This window comes from Prosopis cineraria, unplaced genomic scaffold, assembly GCF_029017545.1.
Source record: "Prosopis cineraria cultivar Desert tree isolate PC_DT_omini unplaced genomic scaffold, ASM2901754v1 PC620, whole genome shotgun sequence".
Classification (NCBI taxonomy): domain Eukaryota; kingdom Viridiplantae; phylum Streptophyta; class Magnoliopsida; order Fabales; family Fabaceae; genus Prosopis; species Prosopis cineraria.
The window spans coordinates 6459-31792 of NW_026555945.1; the positions used below are offsets into that span (position 1 = coordinate 6459).

Below are 25334 nucleotides of genomic sequence, written 5' to 3' on the forward strand. Positions count from 1 at the left end.
GTGTAATTTTTTTTTTTGCTAAAATACATAAAAATTTCCTAAATTTTAATAGAGTTGTATATGACTTCTTTCACTTTTAAAAATTTAAAATTAACCCACTAAACCTTTAATTTTGTTTTCCAAAACCCCTACTGTTAATTATATTATTTTTTTATCAAAGTTAAAATATCATTTAACTAAAAAAGGCTATAAAACAAAAATATTATATTGTAAAACTATTTATGATCAATTTCTTATATTTTTCAGATAGTTGAGGCATTGATAGCTTAAAAAAACATATTATTATCACCATCTAAAATTTTAAATATTTACATTTATATTAGTTTTGTCCATATTTTTTTGTTATTAATGGGGCATATTTTTATGATTTTAAATGATAAATTTTTATTTATATTTCCAAGTTTGATTAATATAATACACATGGCTAAAATATTCAAAATTTTAAATATTACTATGTTAGATTAATTTATCCTTTAATACAAGAAAATTATACACTATTTATAATAAAAAAGAAGAAAACTATTACAAAAGTAAATATTTACAATTTTATACATTAATAATAAAAAAATTTTGCTATCAATACTTCAACTATTCAAAAAAACATAAGAAATTGATTAGCTATAGTTCTACAATATATTATTTTGTTTAATAACATTTGCTTAGTTAAATGAAATTTTAACCCTTATGAAAAAATGATATAATTAACAGTAAGGGGCTTCAAAAAAATTAAAAATTAAGGAAGTTAATTTTAAATTTTTAAAGATAAAAATAGTTATATACAATTGCTTCAAAATTTAAAAAGTTTTACATATTTTAGCTTTCATTTGTTTTTGTAATATCCGTTATATGAGCCAATTTATGCATTGGTAGCCCATTTAGACCTAAACGATGGAAGCTAAATTTGTTTGAGTTGAATATTTTCAACCCCATTAAACCCAACCCATATTTCTAGTTTTAATGATTCAAGCGACTTGAAATAACTTACAGTCTTTTACACGCATTCATGATTTCATATATATGTATGTGTATATTGATTATCCTCAAGCTCTTGAACTATGTACAATTTCAAAATCTTTTAAATTTCATAAGATTAAAAAAATTACTTAATAAAATCAGCGACTCAAACGCTGTCATTTGGTGAAATCGTTCAAGTCGACATAAAGAGTATATTAAAAATATTAAAATAGTATGACAAGTATGATACAATATTATTATGAATGACTTTTGAGAACTAAAATAAAGGAATATACATAATTAAAAAAGAATTCAAAATTAAGATTTTCAAGTAAGTGAATGAGAATTACACTTTTGGCATAAAATTGTTAACACTTTTTTATGAAAGAAAAATTACAATAAAATCCTTCTAAAATATATAAATGACAATTTGATCTTTCAAAATATCATAATTCTCTTGAAATTTTTGGAAACTTTTCTGTTATTAATAAATTTATATAAATACTCATATTGAAAATAAATAATTTACAAGTTTTGTTTAAATATCCACAACTTTTTTTTTTATATTTGCAATAATGCAACAGCAAATTACAACTTCACACATTAAATTCCTTATTTACTGTATAAACAAAACTTGTGAATAATTTATTTTTAAAAAAATAAATTTAATAATTTATATAAATTTACTAATGACAGAAAAATTTTAAAAGACTTCACAAAAATTATGATATTTCAAGGAATTAAACTATTATTTATATATTTAAAAGAAATTTTATTGTTATTTTTTCTTCTATGAAATCATCTTTACAGTAATTTTTACAAGAACTTGTTAACAAAACAAATTAAATATTTTAAGATTAGACTTGGTTGGATAGATTTAAATTTACATTTTAAATTTTAAATCTTAGATTTAAGCTGTTTTGTTTAGACAATGTAAAAGGCTTTAAAAAAACTTTAAAAGTAAAAAGAGACAAGTTAAGATTCAAAATTAAAATAATATATTGAAAGTAACAAACTTATTTATATTTTTCAATTAGCCAAAAATGAGGACAATACATAAGAAAAGATAAGAGTAACGAGAACACCGATAATTCGGCCCCAACGAAAAACAAAAACACCGATGATGAAAACATGAAAAAAAAAAAACAAAAAAACAAGACTTAAAATAACTGAAATAATTAAAGTTTGAAAAAAATTTAAAATTACAAAAAATTATAAAATATAAATTTAGATTTAAATCAAGTTTAAGTTCAAATTTTTATGTATTTAAATGAGATTTAATTCAAATTTAAATTTAAATTCAAATCGATGTGTCCAAATGTAGCATGAAAAGCTGCTTTATGCCAACAACTACAATACGTAAAACCCACATGAAGAAAATAATGCAAAAAATAAATATCAACCAATAAAGTGGAAAATGAGTGAAACCTCCTTGAAGTTTTACTCCAAAAGTAGGTTTTGATTTTTACAATTCCAATTCCCTAAATTAACCATTCAAATCAATTACTTGAAAAATCTGAACAATAAATTATTTTTTTATATTGTTAGCATAAAGAATACCCCAAAAAACTCGCTTAAATGCAAATAAAATACTAAAGATAGTAACAGCAGTTCTTAAAGTTCACAATCTTATTCTTCAATTAAATTTTAAAATGAACTCTCAATAATTTGCTGCTGAGTTGAAGGAAATATTCATACGGTACAAGAATTTGACCAAATTAGAGTCTGATTTATTCTTCAACTATTAAACATTAATGCTCGTTAAAAAAAAAACTACTAAACATTAATAGACTAAATAGTATCTACAGAGAAGCATAGAATTACAATTGCTTTATAACAAAGAAAATATAACTAGCACTGCTCTTGTGCCTTACATATAATGTAAAATCAAACTCATTCTCTAATCTCTATATTTATATATATTCATGCATTCAGAAAATGGGCACTAAATAAACCTATGCTTGAAACCCACATAGCATCTTTTTCCAACTATATCTGAATGCAATATATACACTTCCCTTTGTAAATATAGAGAGTCCTAATTGATTTCACCAGCATGCAGTCTTACCATTTTCACTTTCCTCAAGTTCTTACCATACTATTATCCCTTTATACTTTCATGTGGGGATGATATTTTTTACATCCCCACACCCTAAAACAGAGGGAAGAAAATGTTACCTAAATTACAAAAGCTGCGTCAGTGAGATGTGGAGTTACAACCTTACAGTCACCAAAAATTCTTGGTTGCAACTAGGATTTTATCTCCACTTTGTGATTCGGGTTCTTTATCATGTACCGTAGGCCTCCATCTCACTGCTCGAGTGATGCGTTCTACTTTGCCGATTACTTCGGGGGTGTCCCTCACCACAACTGTTCCTTCCGGTCGCAGCATTCGATCTATCTCCACCATCAGATCCACAAGATTACATCTGTAGTGATGCCATGAAGCAGCAAGAGTGAGTTCTTTACGGGTACAAACGTGGATGAGTTTGTTTGGTATGTATACGTAATGAAATGGAATGAAAAAATTTTAAAGATAGAAAATGACCATTGTGTACCTGCTCTAAGAAAATAACGGAAAGAAAAAAAGATAAGAGTCATGATTACAAAGATATGATATGCATTGTGTGTGTGTGTGTGTGTGAGAGAGAGAGAGAGAGAGAGAGAGAGAGAGTCATTTTCCTTCCATCACACCAAGCAGGTCCTAAAGGTTGCATTCCGTGGCATCAGTTTGATGCCTTTCAGGATTTTAATGAACTGAATAAGGTAACTGATTGAAGTCATAGTTATGTCTTATGACAAAGGATTGCATGTGTTAAGAAGTTTACATGTAAGGAAATAAAAAAGAAAAAAGAAAAAAGAAAAATCACATTAAATAATTATCTCACGGAAGCAGCATGCAAAGACATATACTAGGTTTTAACCTACAAACGGAAGAGAATAACACAATTACTAGTTCTAAGCAAATCAAGCAGTGCCTTAGATGAATTAAATATTAGTTCAAGTACAATTTTTCCTTGTCACTCTAACAGATAGTTTTTAAATATCACTTTAATTTAAAAGCTAAAGCTGTTAGTTGAAGGATCATGAATAGTTTTTACTATAATCAAGACATAGTTAATTTGAGGCTGAAATTGTAGTCAAGCATAAATCCACTTATAATGAAAGCTCTTGTTCTCCCCACCAGAAGGGGGGGAAAAGGCTTTGATGCTGAGACAAACCTCAACCTATGTTAAGTGAAAGTCCATGAATATTGAATAGATTTTATTTTATTTTCTTTCTCGTGAAATGAATACATTTTAAAAATAAGTAAATCACTAACAATCCTATTAACAAGTATATTTGACTTAGATGCAATGATAGTAATACACTTCTGGGGTATCCCCAAATTTTGAAGCACAAAAATACCTGTTTTTGCCAGAAGCTGGATCTTTTGTTAGTGATTCAATACCGGTCACATGGATCAGATCATAAGTGCGCGGATATGTTGAGAAAGGTTCACACCTGAAAGAAATAACCACAAAAAATTAGAGCCAAGAACCCTCCATTATAAGTTGTAATATATGTTTAAATACACCCCAGAAATTCAAAAGATCAGAAGCAGAAATTAGATAAAAGTCTAAAACAAGTCAGTAATTAGGGATGCCTAATTTTTACTTAAAGAACAGATTTGAATAAAGAACTTTTGATACAAGCAGATAAACAAACCAGAAGAAAAAGATACATTATAAGGGAACTGCTCGTAAGACACAGGCATAGTCACAAAACATGAAGCACAACATCCCAAGATATATGAGTTTAAGAGTTTAGCGTAGGATAATATGAAGGTAGGAAAACTAATGAGTTCAAAATCAAACTCGTTTTCGTTGAAACTGGGAGAGCTCATGAATTAAGAGTAAACTCATAGTTAATGTATCTCTCTAGGCAACCTCCTCCTCCCTTTGAATCTCTCTAGCCTAACCCAGCTTAGAGCCCTAGAAGAAAAGAATCTCCGCAATAAAATCTCAAGACTTTCACAACATGGTAGAAGTTTTGATCACCCAGCCCCTCCAAATAATAGTTTTGCAGCAAGCTGACCAAACACTCTGCAGTCTGCATCAGATTCAACCTTTTAACAAGTCAGGCATTGACCCACTTGCAACAAGCTCTGGATCAATCTTTCTCTTCACAAGCTCTTTGGTAAACACATGCATGTGACACTTGTGCCTCTCACTAGTTTAGTTAAACCAATAGTTTGACAATGTTGGATGTACAGAACAAGAAATTTTAATGAAAGTTAATGCATATTTCCTCCATTCAAAAATGTAAAACAATTTTAACTGAATCTCACCCCTCAAATACTTACTTTTCTTCAAACTAACCCTATTTTTTCATATTTACTCCTATATAATAGAGTGTTTTATCCTAAAATAAATATAAAGTAATTTATTCAATCAGGGCACTTTTCGGAAAAAAAGCAATGATTATATTTTAAAAGACTAAAAATGACTTACATTTTTAACATCCAACCCTTCAAAAAATGCTTTATATTTTTTAACTGAGGGAGTATATATAAATAAGGCTTGTAAAAATTTTAACAATCCATGCAGCCGACCCCACCTAGTAAAATAAGGCTTCTTGTTGTTGTTGATATATATATATATATATATATTACAAAATAGTGAATGCTGGGCTCTAACGGGACAGCAAGAGCATAAAGTTGGAGTAGCAGAGATGAGAATGTTACGATGGATGTGCGGACATACACGTAAAGATAAAATTCGAAATGAGCACATACGCGAAAAAGTGAGGGTGGCACCTATTGAGGAAAAAATGGTAGAAAATCGGTTGAGATGGTTTGGGCATGTACAAAGAAGACCAAGGGAGGCACCAGTGAGAAGAGTGGAACATATAACTTTGAGTCCGATTAAGAGAGGTAGAGGAAGGCCTAAGAGAACACTCTTGGAAGTTGTTGAACGTGATCTCTTAATTAATAATATTTCTAAAAGCTTAATAAATGATAGAGCACAATGGCGTCTTGCAATCCATGTAGCCGACCCCACCTAGTGGGATAAAGGCTTGTTGTTGTTGTTGTTGTATATATAATTACAAAAAACTCAAGAAACATCTAGGGTCTGATGCAGATTCGATAAATGAGCAGCTCCTTTTTTGAAATACTGGCTCAATAAAATACTCATTGTCTTGGTTTAAAAGGAAATTAACATTGTGATAGACAAAAATACATCGTGATTTTCAGATTATGCATATCATCAGTAAAAAATAAATACACCTTTAACATATACCAAAATATATGCAAGAGTTTAGCATTCTTAGAGAGTGGCAGTAAAATATTTCAGGAGAAAATGCATGAATCTTTCAGCAAAAACTCACCAATCGTGATAGACTCCAACAAGACCTCTGTCAAATATCACATCAAGAGTGGACAGCTTGCGTACTGGAACCACATTCATCACCCACACAGGATCAGATTTTAGTGCTGCAGCAAAACCCCCAAACAATGCATTCATGTCCATAACATTTCGTACAGCTGGAGTCCCCAACTTTATGTTCAGAGAATTCTTATAGTAAGCGACCCTCCTAACCCAACGCCTAGTATCAGCCTCAAATACATCAACAGCATTTTTCAAGACTGAGGCTCTTGGAGGTGTTGCAGTTAGCCTCTCTGGCCATTTGGGAATCATTCCAACAGCGTATTCTCCTTTGACAGAAGCCATCCTACTGACGCATTTCTTCAACTTGAAGTACCTGAAAAATTAAACATCTTTATTGGCAACACAAAGTAATCACTATATAGAATGTGTTAATAAAATTCACCCATTTGCTAGCATGATAGGTCCAATCAGATCCAAGCATGACTAGGAACCATCAAAGTTGAAAATGACAAAAAGGGCAAAAAAAAAAATAATAAGAGGAAAGATAACTATCCATAGTCCAATAGATTACCACGCATAACTTGGGTCATCTGAATCATCACATAACTCCAGACCAAATTCATTTTGGTTAGGGAGACACGAATCTCCAGCAGGCTTTTTCCAGATCACAGTGTTGCCATCCACAGCAATCAGTTCATAACACAAAGCTCTTGCCACACCCTGGAGATCGGACCATTCTTTATCTTGTCTTGGCCACTGTACAGGGGGACCAGAGATGACTAAATACCCACCAGGGCGAAGTAATCTATCCACTTCAATAAAATAAGTTGCATCTGCAAGGCAGATTTTCTGCATTAGGAGTGTGATAAGAGTTTAGAGGCTTGCAAGACATTAAAAGGTGAGCTGCAACAAATAACTTACTGTAGGCTGTAAAAGGAATCAAACACCGCGAACAATGCACTAAGTCAAAAGCAAATGCTGGAAATGGGAGCCTGCGAGTGCCAAGCATAGCAACAAGAGCTGGTATTCCTCTTTCCAGAGCAAATTGTATTTGTGCTTTATGTGAATCTCTTGGAGCAAAGGACATAGTTAAAATATCTTGAGACAGTAGAAATCCTCCAAAACTGGCAACCTGTAAATCAAGGAAAATACGTGCATGTTAAATAGTAATAAATTGTTGCAAGGTCTTAAAGCGAAGTAGGTAATAAATCCTACCCCACACCCCATATCAAGAGCAGTCCTCAGAACTCCACCATTTATTGGAATGTATTGACCAAGTTTTTCAATGTACTGCACTGCCCCATCTGGAAACATTGTGCCACCACCAGGGAATATAAAGTGCGGACCTTCTCGTTTCATCCATCCTTGGTGACCTTTCCTGTCAGCAATCTTGTTGTGCGGCATGTTACTATGCCATATCTACATAGAATGTATTAACACTATTAGATAGATGTGACAAGATTATAAGCAGAACATTAAATTGTATTTTGATCTCTCGTTAAAGTGAAGTACCACATCAACTGGGAATCTTCAATTCATCAGGCCTCATAATAATCCAGTGGTTAAAAACTTTTTTCGGGACCTTTAGAAAATATATGAAATAAACCAAACAAATAGTCCCATTCAAAACTAAAAATTGAAACCCAAGCTGCTTTTGACTAAATGTGTTTCTGTATTCTTTTTTTTTTTTTTTTGGGACTCAAATGTGTTTATGTATTGAAAGAATAAAGACAAATGATTCTGCAGCCTTGTCCAAAAAATTTAGTTTCTCACACAACCATATTCTTCTTACTCAAACCAGAACCATATTCTTCTTCCTCATAAAAGGAAGTAATTTTTTAATTCAAAATTTTAAATGCCACAGCCATTCTTATTTTAACAAAAAAGAAATTATTTTCTAAAATTCAGGATAAATTCCAATCTCACCATGAATGAAAAACTACACTTCATCAGAAGATAAAATATGAGTAATAATTTTCAGTAACAAATGAGAACAGAGAATAAAATAAAAGTGTTCCTCCCATTATCTCCCCAGCTTGCAGAGCAGTTCATTTTGGGTACTCCAGTGGTGTCCAGAAACAATACTCGCATATTTCCAGTAATAAAATATTTATTTTGGTCAAGGACTCAAACACATGTAATATAGTTTTTAGCACACAAGAACATAATTGAGTTAGATCCTAAATGTTAGGAGTGGATCTATTATTTGTCAAAATATGAATTGCAGTACTGTTGGTGACCCTCAGATTTCATCCATCAGTAGTAAGTAACCTTTCCACAATCTTATTGTGTAGCAAGTTGTTGTGGCATATTACACAGACTGTACTTAATACTATTAGATAAACGGATCAATTGGTCAGAAGAAAACTACTGGAAATCAAATAAGCCACGAAGATGATGAAAAGAATATCAAACTTTTATTAATAATGATCAAACAGATGACACACAAAATCACAAATAAGAAGAAAATATTTGTGAACACAGTGACAATAAACCCAAAGGCGAACACTGATGAACTCAGGTTTGAAAAATGAACTCAGCCAGGTAACAACGTGACGATAAGCCTAGTGAATGAACCCCAAGACAAACCCAAGGGGTGATTGGTGAGGGAGTGAACAACGAATGAAATATCCCTAATAATGACAAGCAACCCTTCTAATAGATTAGGGTCCTAAACTAATATATCTATATCTAATACTTCCCATGCATACCCAGCACCTAAATTGTTTTAAGATCTCTTGTTGAAGTCAAGTCCTATATCAGCTGGGAAATTTAATTTACTAGGGCCCAGAAAGATCTAGACATTAAATATTATATGTACAGAGCTCTGAGGAAAAAAATCGTGGAAAACAGGAAGTCCCATTCAAAACTACAAACCAAACCACATGCTCCCTTTGTGTTTATTCAGTAGTGAGAAGAACAAAGGAAAGCGGTTGTGCGTCCTTATCTTTTCAGAAACAGAATGATATTGTTCTGTCTCATATAGGGACAACTTTTTTTTTTTTGGCATTAAAAGGGACATATTGCTAGTACTCCTTAAAAATTGCATTCTACATGCATTCATATTTTTACAAATAAGCTATTATTTCCTAAAATCTAGTATCCAATTCAACCTTCCGCAACCCCAAAAAAAAAAAAAAATTAAATTCTTGCGGGGACTGAATTTTAAATCACATGTAAATGACAATATTACGAAAGTAAGTAATCTGATTTAAAATTACATTTGAGACTGATGCTAAATTTCAGGCTAAAATTGCTTAAATGTTTGTACTAGTACTGAGATCATTCAGTAGCATAATATACACAGTGAACTAAACCATACCTTATGCAAGCTCTCCGGCCACTGCACCGGTATTTTGTAACCATCAGGCGGAGGAATCAGGCAAAGAGGGGTGTCCTCCGGCCTCGGACAATGCCTCTCTCTGTAGTAATTCATTTCTCTACTTAGCTGACTGTTCAACCTCGGATCCTCGCATGGCATATGGTCCACGGCGTCGGCAGGACAAGCCTCGATGGTTTGCTGCTGCCCGGCCTCGATAACGGCTACGAGGCGATGACGCTGCTGTGGATCTGCGGTGGATCGAAGAAGGGTCTGACGGCCGGAAGCCGCAAGCGAATCACCAAGAGGCGTAAAGACGAGGAGGAAGAAGAGGAACACGAGGCCGAAGAAGAACGCCGACACGAGGTCCAAGAGCCGCCATTGGCGTGTATTACGCTTGGAAGCTGGTAGATTCAAGTGACCCATATGAAAATAAACAGGATCTGATCAAATGGGCATTTGGGTTGTCGATTTCAGAGCACTTCGGATTGAAAATCGGTTTTTTTTTTTTTTTTTTGTAGAAGTCGCAATATGTTGCAGATATGTCAGCAATAAGGGGGGCAACACTTAGATCATGTGACTGAGAACTAGTGCCTACGATTGCTTGCCGTGAAATAAATCGAACAATCAAAGTAAACCAGATAGTAGCAGTAGATTCAATGGACGATGGAGAATATGAGATTCTCAGGTATTCTCAGATTTTGTATGCATAACCACAGGAAGAAGTATGAACTGAGAAGCGAGGACACTCATTGGATATTGTGGAATATCATTACTCTATCAGAGAAATGAAGGCAGATACTACCGCAAATCCTTTTTTTTTTTTTTTTTACCAGCGACGCGGCTGCAAATCTGCAATCTACATATATCTATGTATTATATAATAAAAACAAAACTACACCGTGATCACTGATCAGTACTAGTTGGCCAAAAAAAATCAGCACCGTATTATTATTATTATTATTATTATTATTATTATTTTGCACGGAGTCACTATTTTCTAAAATAATAAATAAATATGTATTATAATTTATTATAATTAATTAATTATGCTAATTATGTCACTCAATTTCAAAACAGAATTTAGATATACTTTAAAATTAATATAATATAGATATAGATGTTGATTTTATTTTAAAAAATTTGTGCATAACCTTAAAATAAAAATCTTCATACGATATCAATAAAAATGGAGAAATCTATTTAATTTATTATTTTAAAAATTTGTACAATAGAATAATATTTTTTGTTAAAAATAAAAACATTTAAATTTTGCAACAGATAATTAATTAAAATATAAATGAAACCTGACCCATGATAATTTTTAATATTTTTTTATTTTAGCACCCACTATCATTAAAAATTTAAAAATATTACTGTCATTCACTCAAACTAATTCAAATTCTTTATCATTAGCACTGCTATTATTTAAAGTAATGTCATGGGTATTTTAAAAATACCTTTAATGTTTTTATTTAATGCAATAACATATGAATTCAGACATAAAACCCAAGATAAGCTGGTTTTTTTTTTTTTGCCATTACTAATTGAATAGGATTTAAATCATTTAAAGTTGTGATATGTGAATCTCTATGAAATTTTCTAGTAAAAAAAAACTCAATGAAATTTTTCTTTTTTTTAATAATTTTTCATCATTTAATTATTTTTATAAAATGAAAAAATATTTTCTTATTTTTTTAAAAAAAAGAAAATTTCATTTAAATTCATATATCTTAATTTTAAAAGATTTAAATCCAATTGAATAATAATGGAGTTGGATTAGGCGGCTGACCATCATATCTGAATTTTTTTTTTTTTTTCTTGCGTTATGCCTAAGCTAAATAATTCCACTGGACAACAACACATTTGACTTCCAACTCGTTTTCTTTATAAATATAAATAGTATACAAAAGTGGAAAATAAACAGTAATGATGACTGTCTTTTGTTTTGCTTTTCCTCATGGAATTTGACCTGCGCTTTCCAGAACTTTGGCTTATGTTTTAGATTTGGTGATTCAACAGGGTCTCCTTTGATGGAAACAGATGTATACATGTTAATATTTTATCAAAATCAAACACATAGCGGCAAGAAGTTTATAAAATAAACTATATCATTTATAATTTACATATTATGCAACTTGTTATAATCTTTACAATTTATATAAATAAAATATATAGTAACATTTTTATTTTTTATTAATTATTCTTTTCTTCTTAGTTTGATATTTCAAAACATAATAAACATTTTTCAGTTGTAAAAATTATTAGTAAGATGAGTTTATTTAATTAATTAGAAAGTTTTATAATTAGTTAGGACATTAGATGACCAAAAAAATTAATCTTTTAAACAAAACATGTTATTTTAAGAAACATTTAGAAGGTCATTATAATAAGAATATAGAGTATAGTTTATAATATATGTTTATTGCTTGATTAAATGAAAAAAAAATCCAATAATATGAAAATTTTAGATGATGTACTTTTTCTAAACTATAATATAAGTCATAATTAACTAATTCACAGTTCATACACAATGTTAATTAAAATCTTAAATTTTTAAAAATATTTACATCTTTTCATTTATCCTTTTGAGTGAAATAAAGTAATTTTATTTAACTTATTTAATTAAAATACTCTCATTAATTACATTTATTTCTTTGTATTCATTATTGCTTTTAATTCACTCCCAACATAATGATGGGAATTCGGGTGAAGTTTAAAAGAAAATTTAAAAAATGGTGGGTTTGGGGCATTTGGACTTTGACATTTGGAGATGGCGGGTTCCACAGAGAAAATAAAAGGCTGGCCAAAGTTGGCTTCAAACCATATTCTTACATTCCATGGAAGGTTACAAGTCTCATCTAAGTCTCATCTCCATGTTCCACTTGTCACACAAGAAACTTTGATTAGTTTGATAAATCCATTGTGGAAAAAACTTTGGAATATCTAAGAGGAGTTCATGCTTAATGAGGAATCAAAAAATTAAGTTTTATTACTAAACTTTTATATGAAAAAGTGTTTTGATGGAAATTTTTGTTTTAAATTAAATCTATTTTAAATCCTTCTTAAATTTTGCTCATAGCAATGAAAAGAGTTGTTCATTCAAGATTTAACATACATACTAGAAATTCAAAATACAGACTTGAGAGCTTTTTGAAAATTGTACATCCAATTAAGATAAAGATGAGGAGAGTCATCATTTCATCATGCAAACCTGAAACTCAAAAACAAATTCAAACAAAATAAGAACGAGAACTAATAAAAGCATAGGACCACTAATAGAAATCGGGAAAGAAAACATGTAACATACTCATAACAAACTTCTTGCGTTCTTTTTGTTTTACTCCATCATTCTCATCGTCCTTTTCTGGGAATTTATTCAAATCAAAAGGAGACTCCACATTACTTTGCATCAGTGTTTTTTCCAACCCCTCTTCCTCTGGAAACTTGTTTAAATCGAAGCACGTCATTACATTCTGGTGAAGTGGTCTTTGTGCCCATCTTTTGTACAACATTGTCACCATTAAAGGAGACTTCAACCACTACGAAAGCCTCCTTTGTAAATATTGTATCGGTCATGGAAGACAAGAGACTCCAAATGCCTTAGAAGATGAAGTGGAATATGGCCATTGAAAGAAACACGTGCATGGACCCTTAATCTTCAACTTGGGAGTGTAAACCATTCTAATGAGTAATGATCCTCGTGAGTGTAAACATGATGGACTCAAGAGTTATTGCTTCAAATGTATTTTAATAAGGATAAACGAATAAAAACACCTATAAAGTAGTCAGTTAGGGACACCTAGTATCTTAAAATGAGGAAAAAAATACCCATAACGTTATATGATTGGGTGCAAAAGTGACTAGACCATTAATTTTGACCTAACGTCATTAACTTTAACCATTAAATGCTGAATGTGCATGTCACATGTCAGCCTTTGCTAACGTGAACTAATAAAATGGTAAAAATACTCATGAAATCATCTATTAGGAGTAAAATTACCCATAATATTATTAGAGTTTTTGCAAAAGTGATCAATTCATCAAATTCCTTAAATGTTGACTATTTAATTAATATCTAAGCAGAAGTTGACTATTATATCATTGGCACAGGTAAAAAATATTCCTAGATAAAATTCTCTTGAGGTTAATCAATCATTATATGAATATCATGTGAGAAAATGTCGTTTTAACCGAATATCAAATTAAATCGATTGTTTCTTTGCAGCAGTGGTAAAAACTATTTGAAAATTTTGAACATATCATAAATGAAATTGTTTAAGGTTGTGACAATATTCGTAAGGTAGCAAGGCGTAGGAGATGTGCTCAGTCTTAATTTTCGAATGTGTACAACCTATCTCATCATGTTGAATATTAGGTTTTGCAAACAAAAAAATGAATGAAAATGGAGGAAGGAAGGGGGTGAGATACATAGTGGTAGAATAAAAATCATGTGGCATCGATTTTAATGAATTGTTCACTAATTATGGATACTCATATGATGATGATGATCAACATCCATAAAAATTCATCTAGGAATATTTTTTTTTGTCTACATTAGCAAAAAAATAGTCAACTTCTATTTAAATGTTAGCAAAATAGTCAACATTTAAGGGATTTGATGCATTGGTTATGTTTGCACCAACTCTAATAACGTTATAGGTATTTTGCTCTTGGCCAATGACTTCATAGGTATTTTTGCCCTTTTATTGGTCCACGTCAGTAAAGAATGACATGTGGCATGCACAGTTAGCATTTAACGGTCAAAATTAATAGTGTTAAATCAAAGTTAACGATCTAGTTACTTTTACACTCACTTTGATAATGTTATGAGTATTTTTTTTCTCTTTTTTTCTTTTTCTCTATTTTTTCTCTAACTGACTAATTTGTAGGTATATTTTTCCCTTTATCCTTTTAATAATAATAAATTTGATTAGTCGAATACATTTAGCATTGGTCCTTTCATTTTTTTTTCCTTTTTCCCCTTTCACAAGGCTGAGATGGACCAATGAATCCAACTTATATTTAAAGTTAAAATTCACACCTCATTTTGATTGAGAGAAAAATAAGTTGAAAGCAAAATTATAAGAAAACATTCGTAAAAATAATTAATTATTTTTAATTACAGAGAGCCTCTAAAAACACTCGTACAAATTATTTTACTAATTTTAAACATTTTCTTTTTAGCTATTTCTCCTTCCTATTTTCTACCAAATTTTACTTACATCCAAACTAAGCACTGACGAGAATTTCAATAAAGGACCTTACAAAGGTTTAATTTCAAATCAAGATCAGACCTTTTTTCTTTCTGCTTTTCTTTTCCTAGAAATTTCAATGTAGGATTAAGAGAGTAAGTTGAAAATATGTTTTGATAAGAAATGAATATAACACACTTTGACTCGTTGCATAAATATTCCACTTCGCTCAACCCCCACCACTGACAAGTAGACCACCCTCACAACAATTGTTAGAACACCAGCAACCAGACTACCAACAATCGTTAGAGCTCCTGTGCTAGCCACCAGAAAATAAATAATTTAATAGAGTCAGTAACTTGGAAGGACTTGATTTATTGAGATAAAGCTTAAAGTATCATACTTTCCTTAAAAAAAATCATATAGTCAAGCACGATCCTAAATTTTTTTGATCCAATTCAAGCTAACTTGTCAAACTTGACCAAAATTACCAACATTACAAACATAGAGTTAAAAATTCTAACTACCGAATTTATTCAAATCAAGCTTAAAGTAGTTTTCTTAAAAAAGCCTACATAATAAAGCCCAACTCTAACTTTTTTTAAATGAGTTTTGACTGACTCGTCGGACTTATTCCAAATTACTTAGTTCTATCTCAATGTGGACAGGAAAGTTTGACCACAAAACCAAAGGATATGGATCTGGATTTACTGTGAAATTTATTGGAGCAACACCTTCCACCCGGGCAAGGGAAAAAAAATCACCTCCAAACTCCAATAAAATGATGCCCTCGTCGGCTTCTTGGGCGTCCACCAGAGCACTTTTCTTTTATTCCCCAACCCCCAGGCCCCGAATTTTGAATCCATGACCCATTCCTCCAAAATTCTGATGGCCTTTGCAGTCCATTAAATGGTTGAATGAGGTTCCTCGAAGGAATGAAAATACTACTATTTATCAAGTATTCCATGAACCAAACATCATTTCTGAAATAATCTATATTTCCTTTCCCCTTTCCAATGCCTCAATTAGCGTTAGAATCATTTTGAACCATTTCAGACTTGGGAATTGGGATGAAGTTTACATACCAATTAGTACCAAAATTAAGAAACAAGTCATATAACTAACCATAAAGTAAATGAGCTTCTGAATAATTCATTCGAATCGTACAAAGTATATACAAAATAGCAGCCATAGTTTATCCGTTAAATGATGCAAGAAATGTTTAACAGCCCACCATAAATCAAGGCAATATTTATGGAACTTCAGCCTGGAACTCTTCTCTATTATATAGCTCTACCAATGTCTCTTGAGTGTATGTAATAGCAACGTCAGTCCCACCATCATCCAATCCAAAATCAAAGTTTCCTTGACGCCTTGAGATTGTAATCATGCTTGATAAGATTTGATCTCAGCAGCATGGACCTGACATCCCGATCAAAGTCCCCTCCAGCCTCCAGAACCCTTTGGAAAGTGGCATTTCTTTGATCTGCATGCCGTGCATACAGAATTTTGTTGTGTGAATCAATTCGAGCCTGTAAAGAAACAATCTCCAAGCTTAATTGCAAGGCTGTTCTAAGAGAAAGCATGCTTTTATGTTAATGATGCAGCAGACTAAGGTAGCTGAAGAAAAACAGTAGGGGTACAACTCCTTCCCTCTCTCTCTCTCTCTCTCTCTCACACACACATTCTCACACCCCTAACAGGAGAATCCCATCTGATTTTAATAACCTAAAGCTTACTAGATTATAGAGATAAAAACAACAGAACAATAGTATCAAGATGTGAGTCTACAAGAATCAAGAAAAGCAAAGCAAAATAACATAATCCCCACTGCACCTGTATCTGGTTGTCAGTAATCAAAGCTTCAAGTTCTTTCTCAAGTCCCGCAATAGTTGTCTTGAATGCATTAGCCATCATGCGTAAATCAACAGACACAAAAGGATGTGTGTACTGGATGAGGGCTTTGTGGCGGATTTGATCATAAAGTGTCTCTACATGGTCATGCAAATGTATATCAAGCAACAGATTTGTTTTAAGGTTTCCAAGGTATTCCAGACAGGATGCATAGTGGCTGCAAAAAGACAGAAAAACAGTTCAATACATATACAGAGGTTAAAGGGAGAAAGAATAAAAAAAACATGAGATAAACAAATGAGAAAGCACAATTATCAGAATTGCCAATCACTTCAAATCTTAACCCTACACCAACAAATATAAAAGATTCACAATGCAGACATGCTGGATTGAGAACATTCATCTGATTGACTACAATGATGGAAAACTATAAGTCTATCACCACCAATGGCCATCCCCAGGAAAATGAATCAGGAATTCAAAAATCTCTTTTCAACCACATTCTCACCATTGTTGAGAAAAGCATACTCTTAGGACATCTTGCATTCCATTACAATTCTCGCCAAAAAAATTGTCAATCATTTAGGCATACAGATTAGCAACCTCATGTTGAGAACTTCATTTCAAGATCCATGCAGTATAATTCCACCTCTCAGGCCTAAGAGATTGAGATTCTACAAATCAAGTCTCCATTTAATTACATGGGGGAGGGAAAAAAACACACTTGGATGGTACCCATCATTCTGCAAGCGAACAGCTAAAGAGAAAGAAGCTGAAAGGAACACAAGCTACCTTGAGTAAAAATCGTTTATCAACTCCCTTACTTCAGGTACCAACTCTAAGAAATTCCGGAAAACAGGATTGTCTATAACTTTGGTCTGCCATATGTAAAAATAGAAACAACAGAGGTGATGAAATGTTACTAATACTAGGAATGCCTCATCAAAAGTCATATCAAAGCAAGACTATCCTATGAATATGATGGAGAACATGCCTTTAACTCTGCCCTATCAAATGTTGCAAGTGCACAAAGTCCACCATACGTTGCAACATCTTGAGGTGCAATCACGTCATTGTAGTGGCTTCCCAGTTCTGGGGCCGTTTCAAGAAACTGCATTAAATAAAGAGTAAAAGAACAAAGTTAAACCATATGGTTTATGGCCCATGCCGTAATCCTAGACAAATATATGCTAACTACTCGCAAGTGGAAGAATACACTGGGTTAGGGACAAAAGGAAAATTATTCTTAAAAAGTCAGTCGCGAATATAGAAGAGGATTGGATATTTAAGGATAGGCATGCCCATAATAAGTGAAAAAGGAGCATTCACCACCAAGTTGGTTATGAAATAAACATGGTCATATGTCAGACACTCAAAAGATATCAAATTGCTTCAGTCATCTGTAATCATTCATTACTACTGTGTGTGTGGCCTATGTGTGACTGCTCTTTTGCATTTGCACCTCCTTTAAACACTAAAGAACTGAATTCCAGTTATACAATGATTGCTCCAGCAAACAAATATACTCTTCATGTGAGGCACAAGTACAACCAGAAACACAGTCCAATAGTCCAAGTGAAAAATAGACAGCATTAACAAGTTATAGGGATTTGCAATGATTCAAACAGTATACTTATCACCTAGATTGCATAGATACGGGTACGAGTATCCGATACAATATGGCATGACATGTTGAAATGGCAAATTTTCAAAATTTTAGGATAAGGGTACGGGAATATTTATAATACATATTTCAAGCTTTTATGATACAAGTATAGGTATTTTGATTTTTAATCAAGAATTTGTAAAATAAGATAAGGATATTTGTAACAATCAACCAAAATGTTAAGTGTTTTTTCAACTTTTTAAGTGATATAGTGAAATATTATTGGAAAAAAAATCACATTACAAATGTTAGAATATGGGATACATTTACTTTTTTGAAGTATCCGTGCTTCATAGCTTGTCACTAAGTCATAATAGCCTGAGCTTAAGGAAAAGAAAAAATGCCAAGCCTAACCCATAATCGACAGAAAACCTGCATTTAGGTTCATTTGTAGGACTTTTACCAAGGAAATTATTCTTTAATCACTTCAGATCACATCAAAAATACCAACTGATCCCTATCATGTGCAAGCTCCCACATAGAATGAGTATGTACAATTGGTACAAGGTCAAGTAAACACCCAAGCCATGTTTAGTATACAAAATGAAATGGAGAAGGGGATGAAGTGATTTGGGGGAAAAATAATTTTTCACATGAAAAACCGACCCTCATGCCCCAACTTTAAAAAATATGTAGAAGAGATATAATTACTGAATAATGATTACAAGGTTATAATAGACATTCATTACAAAAATCTTTCCTTAACCCATTCCTTTTTCAATGGAAAACCAAACAAGGCCTCGTTTTTCCTTGTACACTGTAACACATGTAAAGGACTACAATCATCAAAACATTTCAAAGGTAGGCAATCTCTCATCATAAGTGCAAAGTTGAAAGCACAGTTCAATATGAATATCATAAAGCTAAACAAGGAACAAACCTTTCGAGCAGCCAGCTTGTACTTTTTGGCCTCCAGATTTGCCAATCCTGCAGCACAACGTAACTTTGCAGCTGTAACCTGGTCAAGGGCCTCTGGTGTCTGTTCTGCCTTACCAACATAGCTTGTGACGTGAGTAAATTGACCCATCTCAATGCTAACCAGAATGGCACTCATGCACATATGAATAATGTGCTTTGAAGTTGTGCAATAATCTCGGGTACGAACATAATTTTTAAAAGCATCACCAAGTTGACCGTGAGCATAGTAAAAATCTCCAAAATCATTGTATCCCATTCTTATGCTTTCTTTGATCAAGTTTGTCTGCAGAAAAAGCATAGTTGGAAACAATAAATCAATGAGAAGGAAATTGAGACAATTTAAAAAGGATAATACTACCTCCAGGCCTCTTTATAAGAAACAACTTATAGTTAAATTCTAACTATAATATGTTTCTTATTAATAGGCCCAGAAGTAATAATATAAGCATGCCACATTACCATACGCAAAAGTGTCTATCTAAGCAACCAAACTAAACAGGTGGGAAAAACCCACAGACAAACCGTAATCTATTTTATTTACTGTGACAATTACATAATGAATACATCTGACAACAACCAGCCAGAAATTAATGCAAAGCGCTGGCTGGAGACTATTACCAGAAATTGGTAAATAGCAAAAACTTGACTGATGTCTAATCTGATATAATATATATGTAGACATACTACACACATACATTATCTGAATGCCAATACAATATCCAGTCAGGACTTGCGGAAATTTTGAATCTGAATACCCTCATGTTTTCTGAATATGGTAAATCTGCCACAGTAACAGAACATAAGTAACGATGGAATGCTTTGCATCAGAACAACAATGTCTTTCGTATGTATCAAATTATATATGTGAACGAGTACACGACCAATGCCTTTTATTGATGAGTAAGGTGAAATGGAGAATACGGTCTTATCATAAAACAATATATAGCCCGTAGGTTGCTTGATGGAAGCAATAATAAGTAGGCAAACAAAGAAACGCTAAATATTCATATTCCGTGATGAATGCAATAACGACAGAAGAGCCTGAATAGTCAGCACATCACATTTAAGTATACAAAGGAAATAATACCAAGGAGGGCTCAGCATGTAGAGTTGATTAAAACAAATAATACTCGATCAGTCACTTAAAAGAAACAGAATTACAAGCAAAGCCCATAACAATGCATAACATATTGGCATCAACCAACTTGAATCTAATTTCAACATAAACAGAAAGATACAATCAAAACAGATAAGAGTTATAAGAGCATACCTTGTAGGCATTGAGCTCATTTTCGAGCTTATCCTTCCTCTGCTCTGCCCTTCGATCTACCGCCTCACACCATGCCACGTCGATGCCGTAATTGGGCCCCAATCGCCCATCAATCTTCTGCACAACTTCTCTGAACAGCTGGGTGTTCTCTCCCTTCTTAATCTCATCGTAGGCCATGCGAAGCGCGTCAAGCTCCATAGTAGAGTTCTTTTCGCAGTGATCGGCTATGAAGAGGAGCCGCACAATCTTGGTGCGACCGGTGTAGAGGCTCGCATATGCTTCAATGTCGAGCTGGTCGCCACTGGTAATAGGGCGTCGGTTGCGGTTACTATCGTCGCTACCGTTGGCGTAGATTTCGTCGATCATCGGACCCGAGGTCTCGTCGTCACCGTCCATATTAAGTATGAGGAGAAGAAACCCTAATGGAGAAGTGAAATTGTGAATAGGGTTAGGTTTTACGGGGAAGCTTTTGTTCAAGTGAAGCTACTCTGTCCCGTGGCTACTGTGTTCTTTGGAGTCGAACAGGCCGAACTTGGTTGCGAGAGCCGAGAATGCCGATAGATCGATCAGACGCCAATTTTTCACTTGTAAATTGAAATTGCCAACACGAGGCAGTTTGTAGGATAAAGGATATTTTTAATCTCGGAGCAATATTTTGTCAAGAAGCATATATTATTATTTTAAATTTTTATGCGGAATAATTTTCTCATTTGATATTATACTATTACAAAATGTTAATTTTAATAGTTAATTCATTTAAAAAATGTAAAAATTTTAAAATTTGTAGAAAAAGATTCATAAAATCATACATGAATATTTTATAAGAAAAATAATATTAACTAAATTTTTTAAATTACATATAAAAAATATAATATAAATGTTATTTTTTTTCATATCAAAGATTAGATATGATTTTGACAAACAATTTTTTTTTGAGCAAAGATTTTGACCAACAATTATTTTATGGATTATTTTTTCAATCAACTAACAATTAAAATTAACTTTTTTTTTTATCCAAGTTGTTTGGACTGTCATTTTCAAAGGTTGAATGAGAAAATTGTACCATATATTCCCTCCATTCAAAAATATAAGATATTTTTTAATGAATTGGATATTCAAAAATACAAGCCATTTTTAATCTTTTGAGGTGTAATCATTGTCTTTTTTTCAAAAGTGCCCATATTGATAATGAATTTATATTTATTATAGGGTGTTTAATAGGAATAAATATAAAAAGATAGGGTTAGTTAAAAGTACGTAACTACTTTATTGGGGGGTGAGATTCGATTAACAATGCATTATATTTTTTAATAGAGGGAGTATATGTTTAAGATATCAAATGCTCCTAAATGAATAGTTGAAAGATAAAAATGTCATTTAATCCCAACTTATAGAGACATTGCTTTCTTTTATTATTATTATTATTATTATTATTATTAAGCAACACCACCATTGAAAGATCAAAACCTTTTTAAAAATTTATCTATTGCCTTATTATTTTATGCAAAAAAATTAATAAGAAAGGTCACGAAAGGATAATAATTAAATCAAATTAGAATTCATAAAAGTTATATACTATAAAGGTGGCTTATCTAAAATTTTAATATTTAAGCTATCATTTAGTGCTTGGTGTGCAAGCTAGTCCACTCAATTATTAACTTATGTAAAAACACAATTACATGTTATCATCTAGCCTCGCATAATAAGGTTTCTAATCTTCGTGATGGTCTTTAAATAGAGGGTGATTCTCATTAAAATCACTACAAATGAGCATGAGAGTTTCAAGAGAGTCAGAGTAAATGTTGACCGTAGTTAACTTGCTATTCCAACAAAGATTGAATCCTTCAAGAATATCCAAAAGTTTTGTAACAATGTTGGGGTAATAATCAAGATATTTAGAAAAATATTTTATCCAGTTTTCTTGATCATCACGAATAAGGCCTCCACAAGCAACGGCTCCATTTATATTGATGGAGCTATCAATGTTGAGTGTAACCTAGCCAGGTTTAAGGGGTTCCATCTAGCTTGAGATATATCATGATTCGTTGATATGAGATTGAGTTTTGATTGAAGTTTAAGACATAATTGATTATATCTTAGGTGCAAGTAAAAGCAATGTATTTGACAAGGATGTCTCCTTTGGAGTAGACAAATTTATATCTTTCTTTCTAGATGTTCCAGCATTTGAACAAAAGCCTCAGCCATTGAATTCTTCTTGTGGATAGGCCTCACGCATCACTCTTCGCATTCTAGAGTAGACAATCTTGCAAGGGGAAGAGAAAAGAAAACATTTAACTTAGAATTTTGGCCTAATCTCATCCATACCTCCCTAGATTTAACATAGTCACAGGATATGGATTGAAGAATTAGAAGAGTTACATCTAAAAGGGTAGGCTCTCTCACAAGAACCAATGCCATCAAATTTAGAGTTGACAAATTTGGTATCAAGGTGATTCCAACCAACTTTCTAAAGAAAAGATTTAATTTATTTCATATATGGACATTTCCATGTTATGACCAAATTTCAGATTTGGCATTGCTTCCTTTGTTTTCCATGGCTTTGTAACTTGATTTAATGGAAAAACTACCATCAGAGGAAGGTCTTCAACAAAGGGCATCATTTTCTCCTTGCGGATTGGGAGGTTGGACAAGTAATATTGATTTGATCACTTTAGAATGAAGATAGAAGCTCATCATGTTGACATTTCATCCTCTTATACTTGATTGAAAATTCAAGACTTTGGCATGAAGGATAGCATCAACATTAAGGAAGGCATATTTGGCAAGAGGCTTAAGAAGAGGTGATTACCTATCATACTAAAAGGATATTTCGTTTCCTTTTCTAACCTTCTAGCTAACATGAGTTAGGAAATTGTTCCAAACTTGACAAATACTAGTTAGAATGCATGAAGATGAGCTTGTTTTGCAGATCATAAGGATAACAGGCCTATTGCATTTATATTTATCACAAAGGATCTTGACCCAAAGATAGTTAGGCTTCAAAATAATACCTTAACAAAGCTTTATAATACAAGCAATGTCCTAGCTCTGAAGGTTCTTGAATCTAAGGCTACCAGAAGCCTTGTCCTTTGAAATATGTTTCCTAAGAGAGGAGATGTGGCTTTTTAGTACCATCAAATGAGTCCAAGAGAAAAGTTACATGAACTTTTTTTTTAATTCATTAAGGATATGTTAGGTAGAAGCATGGTCTGCATAGTATAATTAAAAAGAGCTAAAGGGACATAATTTATGAGGATAGACTTCCTGACAGTATTGAGAAATTGACCCTTCCAAGTAAAAAGATGAGAATTCATTTCCTTAATTAGAGGAGCAAAGGTTAGTTTAGATTCTCTTTTATGAAGGATATGAATCCCAAGACATTTACTAAAATTTCTTATGAGTGGGATTCTAATGAAACTCTAAGTTGCTTTAGGCTATCAAGTTTAGGTAGAATGTAGTATTTGGCACTATAGTTCATCTCCCATAAGAGCAAAGCACACAAATTCTTGGTTCAAATGCTAATTGTTAAGTAGGCTTTTCAAATGATCAAACTAAATCTACAATGCAACAATAAATGTTTGTGAATTTTTATCTTAATTGGAATGAAATAAATGATGATAATAGAGAGCCCAAGTTAGATTTCTTAGCATTTATCATTGAATTCCAAAATTATACTAACACAAACAACCTCAATTAACCTAAGATGGAACACTTAAAAACCATTAGGTGTAGTGCTCCATTAAACTCAATGAACACCTAGGGTTTAGGTCAAGTGTAACCCTCCCTCACATCCACTCGATACAAGAGAAGATTAATAAAATCATCACTTAAACACACTAATTCAAGAATCATAGAATTTATTTGAAAGTTTTAGCTAAAGACTTGTTTCAAAAAATCATTAAAAACCATAATACATCTATATAAATGCGCAGTAGACACAACTCATAAGCACTCCTATCTCAATTGCATGCATTAAAACTAAGAAAATTAGGTTGAAAAATGGGCTATGCATCACGACATATGGTACATGCGCTGCGACATATGGCATAGAGCCACACACCCATATGCCATGGTATGTGACATCATGCACTGCAGCGTGCCTGTCTGAAATTTCAACTGTCATTTTGACAACAAAATGATAAACTTCCAACCTGCGCTGTTTTCACATACTATGTCCAATCGAAGTAATTCGGGCATCCACACAAGCTTATTTCATAAGCTAACTGATGAGACAGGTTTGGACATGATCTAACAGTTCAATTAAAATTTAAACACTTAGGTGTAAAAAGTTACTTTTTATGAAAATTTCGCACACCTAAACACTTAAATCGATCCCTTTCTCTCATTAGACCACACAAGACCTTAAATCAAGTCCAGGAGGACCTAATACACCTTATTAACTACAATATATCACATACATACATATATACTGAAATTTGACCCTTCAATGGCTAATTTTTCACTTTTCACAACTTTTAACAATTTGCCATTACCAAGCACAACTTGGTATACTTGGCCTTTTTCTCTACAAATACATATAAGACCACATCCATAACATATGTATTAATCAATATTATCTTTAAATTACTCATTTCATTATAATTTCACACATGGGCTTAAGATTCACTAAAAACACAACATTCCCAACTCATACAAATTCAAATCTTTAGCCACTAATTCATTTCATCACACATATATACAAATGGGCTAAGATTTCACAGAGTCATTTAAAACATGCATGCAATCTTATGACAACTCATATTTACAAATATACACAAGTGTTTAG

At 32.4% G+C, this 25334-nt stretch overlaps 2 protein-coding genes across 2 annotated transcripts; both read right to left on the reverse strand.

Moving 5' to 3' along the window:
* Positions 1-2715: 2715 nt before the first annotated feature.
* On the reverse strand, positions 2716-10470 carry LOC129297825 (probable pectin methyltransferase QUA3). Its single transcript, XM_054936178.1, has 7 exons — positions 9649-10470; positions 7542-7745; positions 7248-7458; positions 6898-7159; positions 6325-6699; positions 4363-4458; positions 2716-3383 (listed from the first exon to the last, which is right to left on the reverse strand). The coding sequence occupies exons 1-7, from the start codon at positions 10069-10071 to the stop codon at positions 3182-3184; spliced, it is 1773 nt and encodes a 590-aa protein (XP_054792153.1). The 5' UTR covers positions 10072-10470; the 3' UTR covers positions 2716-3181.
* Positions 10471-15961: 5491 nt separating this feature from the next.
* LOC129297823 (COP9 signalosome complex subunit 1-like) lies at positions 15962-21138 on the reverse strand. The gene is made up of 6 exons (XM_054936177.1): positions 20549-21138; positions 19241-19561; positions 17689-17805; positions 17487-17572; positions 16677-16911; positions 15962-16372 (listed from the first exon to the last, which is right to left on the reverse strand). The coding sequence occupies exons 1-6, from the start codon at positions 20942-20944 to the stop codon at positions 16196-16198; spliced, it is 1332 nt and encodes a 443-aa protein (XP_054792152.1). The 5' UTR covers positions 20945-21138; the 3' UTR covers positions 15962-16195.
* Between the last annotated feature and the right edge of the window lie 4196 nt (positions 21139-25334).